Source organism: Aedes aegypti, chromosome 2 (genome assembly GCF_002204515.2).
Source record: "Aedes aegypti strain LVP_AGWG chromosome 2, AaegL5.0 Primary Assembly, whole genome shotgun sequence".
NCBI classification, from domain to species: Eukaryota; Metazoa; Arthropoda; class Insecta; order Diptera; family Culicidae; genus Aedes; species Aedes aegypti.
Genome location: NC_035108.1, coordinates 318020077 through 318034370, shown reverse-complemented (window position 1 = coordinate 318034370; position 14294 = coordinate 318020077). Strand labels below are relative to the sequence as shown.

The following is a 14294-nucleotide window of genomic DNA, read 5'->3' as shown; positions in this document are numbered from 1 at the left end:
AGTTGTCGTACACTGCGTAACAAAAGGCCTTCCGCTGATTGTGGGCAATGGGGGGATAATCTGCTCAACAGACGCCGTGTGGGGTTAGGGACCATTTACTACATGCAAGCAGTAAACAGGACTGCACCCCCGACCCACTAAACCATTTCCATTGCCGCCAAACCCTTCGTCTCTCCGGGACCACCAAGAAGGCATTGCTTCGGAGAGGGGCTATTGCACATCGCATCCTCCAGGTTAGCTGCGTAGCCATGCAGCAACGAACATCGATGACACGCTTAGGGGGGTCCACCAAGGTAGCATGCTGGCGCTTTGCCAGCTTCCCAGGTGGTCCTCACCTTCCGTTGTCCGCTGAAAGCGGGCAGGGTCGACCACTACGCCCGCGCCCAGCTGCACCGCAGGTATCAAGAACTGATACTGCGGGCTTCGCAATTTGACCTACTGAAGGCTCAGGCCCTATCAGCTAGCACCAGCTGGGATTGCTGACGAAGGGGCCTCCACCTGCCCCGAACAACCAGAGGCTCGTACCAACCCAGTAGGCCGGCGCTACGACAGCAGCGCTACCAGGATGTTCTCCCCGCGGCCACTTAATCGCTGTAAGGGTCGATTTCGACCGTAGGGCACCGGTATGACCTACGTAGCCGACTGCGAACCCTTGGACCACCTGTTGTTTAGCGTCTGCACTAGCCACTCCTCGAGTCCACTCGCCACCTCCTTTGCAGTTCCGAGACGATGTGGGTGATAGCCGATGAAACGGCATTCCAGCCAAACTCGTCTTCACACATCCTCTGGACCAAATTGTCCGGAGTCGTGTCCCGACCGCATGTGGCTAACATGCGGTCACGCATTGTGCGGAAACGCGGGCACACGAACAAAACGTGTTCCGCCGTTTCCTTTAAACCTGCACAAACTGGACATTCGGGAGAACCCGCATGACCGAAACGGTGTAGATACTGTCTAAAGCAACCATGGCCCGAAAGGACCTGTGTCAGGTGGAATGTTAGTTCCCCATGGCGCCTATTGACCCAGATATCTAACCTCGGAATCAACCTGTGAGTCCACACTCCCTTGGTGGAACTGTCCCACGCACGCTGCCATTTGACCATGGAGGCCAGTTTGGCAGTCCTGCGTATGCCTCTTGTGCCGCGCATTTCGAAGCACTCTATGTCTTCCATGCAGAGCCGTAGCGTGGCCTCACGGCGCCCTTGGCGAACCTCCCTTTGCCCTTTGGGCGCCCCCAAGTCAATTTCGTTTTCATAATTCAAGTTTGTAAGTGATTTTCGTAAAACTTCCCATGTAAAGTTGATTTAGAGTGGGAAGGGCTCCATGTATGTCAATTTAATGTTATAAATTATAACATCAATATGGCTCATGAGGTGCTCTTCCTCACTCTAAATTAGTTTCAACTGTAGTTATACAGTAATGCTATCTTTACTCATACCGATTACACGATTCAATTGCAGCTTCAGCAGCATGGTTACTTGGGATAAATTTCAATAGCCATTGAAGACTCTTTTGAAATTATTATCGAAATCAACAAAATAAAATCATGTTGACACTTAAGTATTCACTTGTTCAGAGTACATTTAAATATTTTGTAATTATAAATGGAAGGTGTACACGATAGTTCTTTCTTTAGAACTGTTGAAGATTATCTAAAAGATACTCTGAAGTAAACACAAGAAAATTCATGAGGTGCATCTGCAGAAACAACTAAGAAATTCTTCTTCAAATCGTTGGACCATTTGTTTTAATTTATAAATGTCTTGAATACAATGTTTATACATTGGTTTCAAAAATAATTGCAGAGGCTTTTAGAAACCTTATGTTGAATTTGCATAACAACTCCTCCTCAAAACATTTTTTTAGTTGTTTTTCCAAGAGCCTCCCAATAAATGGAAGCAAATTCACCAAATCCTTTAAATAAAGTTAAATCAAAAAATATTTTTTTTGTTTCGACGAAATATTGTTAAGAACTTCAATTCCTAAATAGTAACATGTAAAATTGGAAATTATTCTATTGATTAATAAAAAGCGATAGAGACAATCGCAGAATTCGATGTGATTTTTTAAACACTTTTCACTCAATAGCCTGTTCTTAGTGATGTTTGTTCAAGTAATTCACTAGAGTAAGACTGCAACAGTTCTAGAACACCCAACAGGTGAAAAGTGATTTAAAATTTATTAGTGCTATATCATCTCCACATAATCAAAAATTTTCGAAAAAAGAAATAAACAATTATCAGTCGTGTCCATACTAGGAAAAAAAAATTAATTCTTCCAAGCTCGTGCTTGTTTTTCACTGACATGGAATTCTCTGAAAATGTTGTTCTGGTTTCTGTGAAAGTTAATATTTTTTGAATATTTTGACGAGCTGCTCAGAAGTTTATAAAAGAAATCCTCCCAAAACTCACCTTGCATCATGTGACTATTTCCGGAATTTGTGTAAAAATAAACCGTGTTTATTCTAGAATCCGTGTAAAAAGAACCGTGTTAATTCTGAAATCCGTGTGTATAAGAAAAAAAGATGTTGTTGTAATTCCGAAATTCATGTAAATAAGATAAAAAAATCGGTGTTGATTCCGAATTCCGTGCAAAAAAAGTACCGTGTTAATTTTGAAAGGCGTGTGAAAAAAGCCGTGTAAAAAGAAAATGTTCTGAGAGGAGCTCTAATTGAATAAATCTCTAGCTCGTTTGATGCATTTTAGCGCCCCCCAAAGGCTGGCGCCCTTGGCGGGTGCCAACCTGGCCAACCGCACGCTACGGCACTGCTTCCATGATAAGGATACCAATAGGCACCATACCGGTTATGACGCAGAGTGCATCGTGTGACACGGTACGGTACGCGCTCGCAACCCTCAGGCACATTAGCCTATAAGTACTCTCTAGCTTGCTACGGTAGCTCTTGGTACTTAAGGCCGTTCCCCAAGCCGGGCCACCATACCTCAGTATGGACGAGGCGACACTAGCCAGAAGCTTTCGCTTGCTGGTGTACACCGCAGAGCTATTGGACATCATCCGGGACAGTGCCACAATAGCTGTGGAGGCTCTCTTGCAGGCATAATCGACGTGGCTACCGAAGGTAAGCTTATCGTCGATCATCACCCCCAAGTGTTTGACGGAGCGCTTCGAAGTGATCGTGCAGTCGCCTACACTGATCACCGCTTGCTGCACCGACTTTCGGTTGTTGACAACAACCGCCTCAGTTTTGTGGTGAGCCAATTCCAGTTTCCTGGAGCTCATCCACTCCTCCACAATTGCGATCGAGTGGGCTGCAGTCAATTCCACTTCTTCGATCGATTCACCGTAGACCTCCAGCGTAATATCGTCGGCAAAGCCAAAGATGACCACACCCGCCGGGAATTTTAATCTCAACACCTCGTCGTACATGACATTCCATAACACCGGACCCAGGATGGAACCTTGCGGGACTCCTGAGGTTATGTGAAAGCACTTCCGACCCACCTCTGTGTCATAGACTAATACCCGATTCTGGAAGTAACTTCCGAGAATCTTGTACAGGTACTCGGGTATCCCCAGACGCAGGAGCGCATCGGCAATAGCCGCCCAACTGGCACTATTAAATGCGTTCCTTACATCCAGAGTCACTACTGCGCAGTAGCGAATCCCCCTCCTCTTACGCTGGAGTGCTATCTCAGCGGTTTTCTTAACCGTCAGAATAGCGTCTACGGTGGACTTCCCTTTCCGGAAGCCGAACTGGTTGCTTGAGAGACCATTTACACTCTCAGTGTACCTCAACAGTCTGTTGAGGATGATCTTCTCGAGCACCTTCCCCGCCGTGTCAATCAAGCATATTGGTCTATACGCCGACGGGTCACCAGGTGGTTTCCCCGCCTTTGGCAATAGTACCAGGCTCTGCCTCTTCCACGCATCTGGAAATACTCCCTCGTCCAGGCATATCTGCATAGCAGATCTGAACATACCGGGAGCCTCCAAGATTGCGACTTTGAGGGCCAGGTTTGGAACTCCGTCCGGACCTGGTGCCTTCCCCATGCTTAGGGATTTTGCAATCCCTACAAGTTCCTCATCAGTTACTCTATCCTCATCGCCAGCCCCAATCCCCGGCTGTCCTACAAAAGGAGGCCATGGGCTAGGGTTGTGGCGCGGAAAGAGCCCCTCGATGATCCCCTCCAGCATCTGTGGAGATTGCTCCGTAGGAGCAATTGCACCTCTTGTCTTCGCCATAACGATCCTGTAGGCATCACCCCACGGGTTCGCGTTGGCACTCTGACAGAGTCTCTCAAAGCAGGCCTTTTTGCTTGCCCTTATCTCGGACTTCAGCGCGACTTTGGCAGCGGTGAACACCGCCCGTCGTTCTTCACGCTCCTGCTCGGTACGTGCTCGCTGCATCCGCCTCCTGGCCCGTAGGCAGGCACGGCGCAGGTTCGCAATTGCTTGAGTCCACCAGTACGTCGGTGGTCTCCCATTTCTAGGGTGGACTTTCCTAGGCATGGTCGCATCGCACGCACGCGAAAGCACCGCTACCAGTTCGTCCCCGCTTAGGCCGAGTAGGTTACGCTCACGACGGAGCGCCTCCCTAAGTACTTCGTCATTGAAGTACGATGTCTTCCACCTACGAGGGCTTGGCCGTGACCTAGCCGCTTCCTCTACGCGCTGCCTGCTGTTGTTGTAGTCGATACTGTAGCGAACCGCCAGTTAGTCGCTGTGAGTGTAGGCATTGTCTACCCTCCAGTTCGAACTACTCGTTAGGCCAGGACTACAAAAAGTAACGTCGATAATCGACTCCGCTCCGTTTCGGCTGAAGGTACTTTTGGTACCAACATTAGCCAGATCGACATCTAGCACGGCCAGTGCCTCTAGCAGGATTTGACCTCGCTGGTTCGTGATACGGCTTCCCCATTCCACGGCCCAGGCATTGAAGTCACCCGCTATTACTACTGGCCTTCGCCCTGTCAACACGGTCGTCATGCAGTCCAGCATCTGCGTGAACCGCTCGGTCGACCAACTCGGAGGCGCATAGCAGCTACAAAAGAGGACCCCGTTTACCTTGGCGATCACGAAGCCCTCGTAGGTAGTAGACACCAACTCCTGGACGGGGTATTTACCCGTCGTCCATATCGCCGCCATTTTTCCGGATCCATCCACGACCCAGTTGCCGTTGCCGGCGGGTACTCGGTATGGGTCCGATATGATGGCGATGTCCGTCCCCCACTCAGCAACTGCCTGGTACAGCAGTTGCTGAGCTGCGTCACAGTGGTTCAGGTTCAGCTGCGTTACCTGCACTGTGACTTTTCGTTAATGGCTCGTTTGAAGGTCGGGCACCTTGAGCCTCCCGTTGGATGATTGTTGTTCACAGACTTGCCGGAACAAATCAAGCACTTGGGAGGGTTCTTGCAGCCTAGTGCCTTATGACCTTCCTCACCACAACGCCTACACAACTTGGTCCTATCAGGGCCTTTACAGCCCCAGGACTTGTGTCCTGGTTCCCTACACCTAAAGCAGATCACCGGTTGCTCATGTATGTTCAGTGAGCATACTGACCAACCAACCTTGATCTTGCCTACCTTAGCGGACTTATTTGCGTCCGCCACAGGTAGGTGTACTAAGGCCACCTGAGTACCTGCCGGACCTTTCCGTAGCTGAACGGCAGCGGTGGGCACCTGAATCTCGCACTGTTGCCGCAGTGCTGTGACGAGCTCTTCTGCGTTGGTGATCTCGTCAAGGTTCATCACCTTCAGAGTCACTGACTGCGTCAGAGCCCTCACTTCGACACCCTCGCCAAGGACCTCTTCCGCCAAACTTTTGTAGGCGGCGCCCTTGCGCTCCTTGTCGCGCTTAAGCTCGAGAATCATTTCACCTGTACGAGTGCGTCTGACACTGCGTACGTCGGCTCCAAGATCTGCGAGCTTCGCGTCACTGCGCATCGCCCTCAGGACTTCCGAGTACTTGGACTCTTCCGTCTTGATGATGATCGCATCACCCTTTTCGCGCTTGGCACCTACCCTCCTACTTTTCTTAGGCCTGGTATCCCTGCGCTCCTTCTTCTTCTTTCTCACTACGGTTGTCCAGGGGGCGTCCCCCCCCTGATCTGCCCTAACCTGTGGTGATTGAGGACCTCTCAAAGGTCGCAACCCCCTGTTCCCATCACTCCGTGAGGGGCCAGCCTTTTCGGGCCCACCCTTCTCGGTTTTCCGGGACGCCTGGCTGGGGTCCGATTTTCCGGCACTTCTGCCGGTTTTCGGGGTTAATATCCGCCTGGCCTTGCGAGCACCGCCGGGTAGCTCCTCCCCTGACGGCTGCCTCGCGCGCTTCTGCGATTGCTTGTTGTAAGCATTCGCTTCCGCACTTTTGGGGCTACCCGCGAAGACGAAGGGCTCCGTCTGGGTAGACTTCGGCACCTTCAATTCCACGGGTTCTGCCGCAGCCACAGTCGCCATGGGTTCAGCATGGTTCTGCTTGGCCGCGAACATCGACTTACGAAGTCTGAACAGGGCCTGCTTGAGGTCCTTGCTGATGTTAGACTTCGAGGACGCAAAGTCAATTATGGAGTCGAGCTGCTGTGCAGCCACTTCCATCGCAGAGAGCCCATCTCTACTTTTATTGATGGCCCTCATCAACCACGCTCCATCCATAACCTCACCCGATGCGTTAGCCGGGGATGAAATATGGTTTCCAGCACTGGCACTACGTGCACTGCTGCCTCCTCCTGCTTCTGCTCTCCTCATGCGGTCTGTAAAGACTACAAGAGGGACCCCATGGTGGAATTCCGATCTGACTAGACTCAGGAAACAATGTAGAAGGAGTTGGAACAGACGCCGTTCAGCTGGATCAGAGTCGTTCAAGTCAGCTCGCAAGGCTTACAAGAAGGCTCTTCGTTCTGCTGAACGATCCGGCTGGAAAAACCTTTGTACAAATGTTTCCAGTTTGAGTGAAGTCAGTCGGTTGAACAAAATTCTTGCAAAATCTAAGGATTTCCAAGTGAACGAAATTCGCTTACCTAATGGTGACTTTACTTCTTCCGATGAAGAAGTTTTAGAATGTTTATTCAATACACACTTCCCCGGATGTGTTGACATAGCATCTACGGATGAACCAAATGTCTTTTCATGTAGTTACGAGTCTCTGGCCTCGGCTCGCAGTATCGTAACTACTGAATCGATTCAATGGGCACTTAATAGTTTTGCCCCTTTCAAATCTCCAGGAGCGGATGGGATTTATCCTGTTCTGCTCCAAAAGGGATTTGAGTCTATCAAACATGTTTTGAAAAAGCTACTTGTAAGCAGTTTTGCTACCGGGTACATTCCCAAATCCTGGCGTGATATTACTGTAAAGTTTATCCCAAAAGGAGGACGTGCGTCGTATGAGGAAGCGAAGAGTTTTAGACCAATCAGTCTGACCTCTTTTCTTCTGAAATGTCTGGAACGCATTATCGATCATCACATCCGTGATGTTTATTTGGCAAACATGCCTCTTCATGTGAATCAACATGCTTACCAATCTGGAAAGTCCACTGTGACTCTTTTACACAAAGTTGTATACGATATCGAGAAAGCATTCGCTCAGAAGCAATCGTGCTTGGGTGTTTTCTTGGATATTGAGGGTGCCTTTGATAACGTGTCTTTCGATGCCATATTGGAAGCCGCACGAAACCATGGGCTACCTACAATGATTACCAATTGGATTCATCAAATGCTCAAAAACCGACATCTCTTCTCGACATTGCGTCAAGCAGCGATTCGAAAATTGAGTGTTTGCGGATGCCCCCAAGGGGGAGTCTTGTCACCACTTTTGTGGAATCTCGTAGCAGATACGCTATTGAGGCAACTCAATAATTGCGGTTTTCCAACTTATGGATTTGCCGACGACTATCTAGCTCTGATAGTTGGTATGTGTATAAGCACCCTATTCGACCTGATGCAAAGTGCTCTTCAGGTAGTCGAGAGTTGGTGTCGCCAATATGGCCTTTCGGTTAACCCGAATAAAACATCTATTGTTCTTTTTACGGAAAGACGAAACCGCGATGGAATTCGACCTTTACGTCTTTTTGGCACTGAGATTAATGTGACTGATCAAGTAAAGTATGTCGGAGTCATTCTAGATTCCAAACTTTTATGGACAGCTCACATTGATTTCAGAGTCAAAAAAGCTTGTATGGCCTTCGGTCAATGCCGGCGAACCTTTGGTAAAACTTGGGGCCTCAAACCCAAATATATCAAATGGATTTACACAACAGTTGTTCGACCAATATTGGCATATGGATGTCTTGTGTGGTGGCAAAAGGGCGAAGTGAGAACAATCCAATCAAAATTGGGCCATCTCCAAAGGATGTGCTTGATGGCGATGTCTGGTGCGTTCTCTACAACTCCCACAGCAGCGCTCGAGGCCCTTTTCGGCGTTGCGCCACTACACATATATCTTAAACAAGAAGCACTTTCTTGCTCTTACCGTTTATGGGTACTGGATCTACTGGAGAAAAATCCAGTGAATCGTAGATCTACACACACTTCGTTGTTTCCACTTTTGGTGAATTGGGACAAAATTGTCCTTGCTCCAAGTGATCTCACAATTGCTTGTAACTTTCCTTACAGGACATTTACCACACAATTCCCTTCACGGGAAGAGTGGACGTCTGGCTATTTGGAAAGAAGTATATCAAACAATATAGTATGTTACACTGATGGCTCCCTTCTTGAAGGTAGAGCTGGTGCAGGAGTATATTCTCGTGAGCTAAGGCTGAATCAGTTTTACTCACTTGGTAGAAACTGCACCGTTTTTCAGGCGGAAATATTTGCTCTTATGTGTGGAGTGCAATCAGCACTTCAACAGCGCGTAATGGGTTAAGTCATATACTTCTGTTCAGATAGTCAGGCTGCTATAAAAGCTCTCGCTTCGGCCAACTCAAGGTCGAAGCTTGTTATCGCATGTCGAACTCAAATTGAGGAACTGAATTCAGTCAACTCTGTAAACCTTGTATGGGTACCTGGCCATTCTTCCATCGCTGGAAATGAATTGGCTGATGAGCTAGCTCGCGATGGAGCATCGCATGACTTCATTGGCCCTGAGCCGGCTATTCCAATTTCGAAGTGCTGGGTGAAGCTTCAGATAAACTCTTGGGCGGCAACTCAGCACAAGCAATATTGGAATAGTTTGGAGTCGTGTCGTCAAACAAAATTGTATATTACTGAGCCATCTCCAAAGGTGGCGAAGTATTTAACAAATCTGTCAAAGCAGAATTGCAGTCTCTTGGTCAGAGCGTTGACAGGCCACTGCCGACTCAACTATCACATGGCAAATATTCAGCGTGCTGACTCATTTGTGTGTGATAGTTGTGACTCCGATTATGGAACTTCGTATCACCTGATATGTAACTGTCCAGTTTTTGCGCAAATGCGATTCCAATTACTTGGTAAACACTTATTAAGTGAAACTGAATACAGAAGCCTGAATCTTCAGGACATTCTGTTATTCTTAACCCGCTGTGGTAATGAGCTATAGGCTCTCTTTACGCTCATGCGTTTTGCAGTGCCCTTTTTAGGGCGCTGTTCGAACCCATTGTGGTATGGAGCTACATGCTCTCATTTCGCTTATGCGATCTTCCCTCTTCAAGGGACCCCACTCCTATTTCCTCCCATCTTTCCCTTCCCTTTCCTCTCCCATCGGGTAGATGATGAAATAGGCTCAAATATGGCGATGGCACAAATCTCCCAACTGGTGGGGAACGTGCCTTTGGAGCCGGCCTTCTGATACCTGATACCTGATACTCACACTGCCAGTTCTATGTTTGTTATGCGTTGGTATACACTCATGAGCTGCTTCGTGATGCGAACTTTTCTTTCACTGCGGGCGGACCGGTTGGATGCCGAAGTCGTCTTTGCAATTCTCCGACGTATGAATATCTCACGCGTTGTTCTTACTTCGTTGTTGACCGGTAGAGTGCCAAAGTCGGCCCAGCGATTCCGGTTGGAAGATGGCTTCCGGTTCACTGGCGCTCCGACGACTCAAGTCGGTAATACGCTACGTACTACTCGGAAAGTCCCCGGCGGTAGATCTATCCTACTCCGACGAAAATTTCCCCGGCTACCGAACCGATGCTATCGGGGCAGATGCCTAGGTCGGTCCTGCGATTCCAGTGGAGAGAAACTTCCGATTCACAGGCGCCCCGACGGCCTTTTGTCGGTGCTACTTCGCGATCAACTCAACTAGTCCCCGATGGTGTACTGATTCTACTCCGAAGCTGACCGGGCAGATGTCGAGGTCGGTCCTGCAATTCCGGCGGAGGGAAATTTCCGGTTCACAGGCGCGCCCCGCTGACCATTTGCCGGTGCTAATTTGCGATCTACTCAACATGTCGCTGACGGCGGACCTAGTCTACCCCGACCGTTAACTCGATGCTGGTCGGTTTGGTGCCGAGGTCGATCCTGCGATTCCGGTGAAGGAATACTTTCGGTTTGCAGGTGCCCGACTATCCATCACCGATACTACGTGACACTCGAACTACTCGGCCTTGTCCTCGACTGAGGATCTTGCCTACTCCGATTGCGGCTCAACGTCATCTGGTCTTCTCGCCATCTTTGACGTATTGCACATTTTCTGTCGGGTTTTAGATTTCCGTCGCTGCTTCCGAGGATTTCGTTCCGCATTTCCGCAAATCTTGGGCAGTCAAAAACTACATGTTGCGGCCTCTCCTCGATGTTTGGGCAATTTGAGGAGTGTGGTGATTCTGCGTGCCCGAATCTATGGAGATACTTTCTGTAACATTCATGATCTGATAGAAACTGTGTCAGGTAGGAGCTCACATATCCATGCTTCTTATTCATCCACGTCGACAGGTTTGGGATAAGCCGGTGGGTCCATCTTCCTTTCTTCACTCAGTCCCTCGTGCTGCAACCTCGCGACTAATCCGACTATGACCGTTTTCCGTACATATCTAACGTTTATTCATTGACAGCACTCGATATCCTCCGCCAAAGTGATACAAATGGAGATCATACCGACTATAACGCATACAGCGCCTAACGATATCGTTTTATATGCACTGTCATCAGTCGAAACGCTCTGTTCAACTTTTCGCGGTTCCGCTTTGCCCCAAGCAAATACTCCATACCTCAGTATCAATGGCGAGACATTAGCTAGCAGGCGTCTCGTACTACTGCTTGAATTACCTATGTTCTCCCTGTTGCATTCATTGCCTTCTAGGACTTTTCGCACGAGCAATCAACGTTAAAATTCACCCGATCGTCAATCATTACTTTCAGCGGCTTCAATACGCGCTTCAATGCATTCACATATCTTCCGACGTCGACCTCTATCTGCTGAACCGCCTGGCAGTTGCTGACTAGCAGCACTTCTGGTTTGTGGTGAGCTATCTGCAGTTTGAATCCGCTCATCCAGTCCTCGATTGCGTCAATTGTTTCCATCACCGACATCTCCACTTCTTCCAGCTCCAGTAACTCTCCAAGATCTTGCACATATAGTCGGGGACCTGCATTATGTGCAGTGCGCAGCTTATGTGCAGCGCTGTTAAATGTTCAATACGAATTTTTCGATACGAAAAGATCCTGGACCGTCCGGAATCGAACCCAGACACAGCATGGCTTTGCTTTGTAACCGCGGACTCTAACCACTCGGCTAAGGAAGGCCTCTGCCTAATCTTACAATCGTAGTAGATCGCAACCTTGAAAAGTACGAATAGTCCAGTTTTCTGATAAAAACGGCTTTGCAACACTCCGCCTGACGTTTCCAAGTTATGCAAAGGACAGAAAACTGTACTGATTTTGTTCTTCTATATCAATTTGGGGAATCGAATAGTCGGAAAACTTCCAATTCTGTTGTTCTCATTTTCCCAGTAGACTGCACAACCTTCGTTAGTTTCAGCTCATTTAATGGTTGACGAAAAAATGGAAACCTTATTTGATGCATCGTTCATACAAATCACATATAAGATGAAACAGCTTGGAGTCCATCCAGATTATTCCATTATACCAATATTTAGACATTTCAATAAATTTGAAATTTGTTTGTTTAGATCGTCTGAAGTTCTTTCGAATAAGCTTATCAAATAAGCTATCGAGCGTAGATCGTTTTAAAGGCCACCGCTGGATTCCAAGACGTTTCATTCCTTAATTCTGCATATCTTTTTCAAACCCAAAAAAATAATGCTTCATTCTCTCCATTCTAGGCCATCACCGTGTTCATAGCGGCTGCCCTGCCCAACATTGGACCGTTTGTGACGCTGATCGGAGCCGTATGTCTCAGCACGCTCGGCATGATGTTCCCGGCCGTCATCGAACTGGTCACCTTCTACGAGAAACCTGGCTACGGACGCTTCAACTGGATCCTGTGGAAGAACATTTTCCTGATCCTGTTCGGCGTGGTCGGCTTCATCACCGGTACCTACGTTAGTATCGAGGAGTTCTCGCAGCATCTGGAGGAAGTATAAAAGAAGACTCGGCCCATTTAGTAACGGGCGTATTGGGTTCACTTCCAGTCCTCGCCGAATCAAGTGTGAGGCATGGAAGTGCGCGCAGTATAAGATCGGAAGTGCACGTGGTGGTGTCCCGAATCTCCTCCTTTTTATTCCTGGCGCTGCGGCGCCCCGGGAAAACAGAACCCACGCGAAACTGGTTCTCGTGAGCAACCTGGGAGACCTGAGGAACCTTCTCCATACCGCTCTAAAGCCAGTATCGTTACCTGGAACCATTCGGGGGCATCAAATGCACGTGACACTTCTACCCAGTTGTGCTTCCTTTATGGGAAGCGTTAATTTATTTGTTACATTGAAAGTTGTATTCAAAAAATTCTAGACTAAAGTTAGAAAAAGTTGAAAAAAAGTTGTTCGAATCAGATTCGGTATTAGTTTTTAATTCTTTCACCAAAACAATCTTTTTAATAAAAAAAGCCCATAGAACAGAATTTCATTAGTCTTAAACGTAATGATGGTAGCTGAGTTTTTAGATGTAGAACCGAAACAATTGTGATTTTGAACCTATCTCTAATATTTTATTACCACATAAGGCCTAACTGAGTTTCATTTATTTATAACCAAGCAAACGCTAGTGAAAACTGGAACAATAGACAAGGAAACAAAGTCGACGAAAAACATTCTCGAATCTTTGAATACACACAAAATTGAAACAGCTCATAACGAGACAACCATATCGAACTTATTGGAAAAGTTTTGCAAACTCAAAATCATCCACAATCTTACTGTGAATTTAGGACCTAAAAATTTGACGCCAACGTCTTCCAAACGCCACCCAAAGCCAGTTGCTTTGAGTAACGACAAAAAAACAAATGAATTTGACATTACAACAAACAAAAAAAAAAGCTTTAAATTTGAAACCAGATGCTGAACTCATGAACTGAAATGTTCCTAGTATTTTATACAATGCTTTTACCGTATAAATGGTCTGTGAACATTAGGTTATCGGGGCTACCGGGATGGGATCTCCACTTGAGGGCTGTTGAAACTAGTAACCGAAACGCTGAGAAAATGGAAATGTTAAACATTCAAAATTACACAACCAGAAATATTTAACCATGCATGGCAGATTTGAAGAGAGAGCGATTAGTTTGATAGTAGTACATAAAGCAGATAGTAAGATAAGTTATGTTCACTGTTATGGTGTGAGATATGTCGGAACACCACATTTGCGGAAGTGATTCATCTAAATAAACTATTGATTCAACCCGGTTGCGTTGCAGATGCATATTATTTTGATGACTTTTCTCCTATTTAATCTACAGTCACCCCATAGTTACGGATCAACTGAGGACCATTTTTTTTTTTAAATAGATGTGATTAAAAATCACAGTGCAGAAAATAGTTGGTTTTAGGAATGCACCTCAAAATTCGGGTTTTTTACGAAAATGTGTCGATTTTGATAGAAAATTTGAAAGTTGTCCATCGCACAGTTCAACAGCAGAGGAGCATTCTTTGAATCAAAGCGACCGTAAAACGGGGTAACTGTGATAGTTGTTTCGAAGAAAACTTGAATATTTATGCTTGCTGATTCAAAGAATTAGAATTTATATATTTAAAACAAGTACTGGTATCTTAATTGACGATTGCAGTTGATAGATTGCCAAAAGATTTATTCTGAATGGGTACATCATTTTTCAAATAATCAAAAGTCAGTTTTCTGCTTTGGGGTAACTTTGATAATGGAGTATAAATCGAACAAAATTGAATGCATTACGGAACATTTATAGGGCGTTGCATACCTCTAGGCGTTTAACGCTATATGGAAATCTCGGAAAATTTCTGTCTTAGATTACAAAAATGGTCCCTGATAGTAAAAATAGTTTCCGCTAAG

The 14294-nt window shown here is 46.8% G+C and overlaps 1 protein-coding gene across 2 annotated transcripts in view; it reads left to right on the top strand.

Moving 5' to 3' along the window:
* LOC5568890 (proton-coupled amino acid transporter-like protein pathetic) overlaps positions 1-13667 on the top strand; it is a 130701-nt gene extending 117034 nt beyond the window's left edge. For both annotated transcript variants that reach the window (XM_021845772.1, XM_001658166.2), the window contains exon 5: positions 12158-13667. In XM_021845772.1, the coding sequence (XP_021701464.1) occupies positions 12158-12418 (261 nt within the window). In that variant the 3' untranslated portion in view covers positions 12419-13667. The remainder of the gene's footprint in view (positions 1-12157) is intronic.
* The last annotated feature ends 627 nt before the right edge of the window (positions 13668-14294 follow it).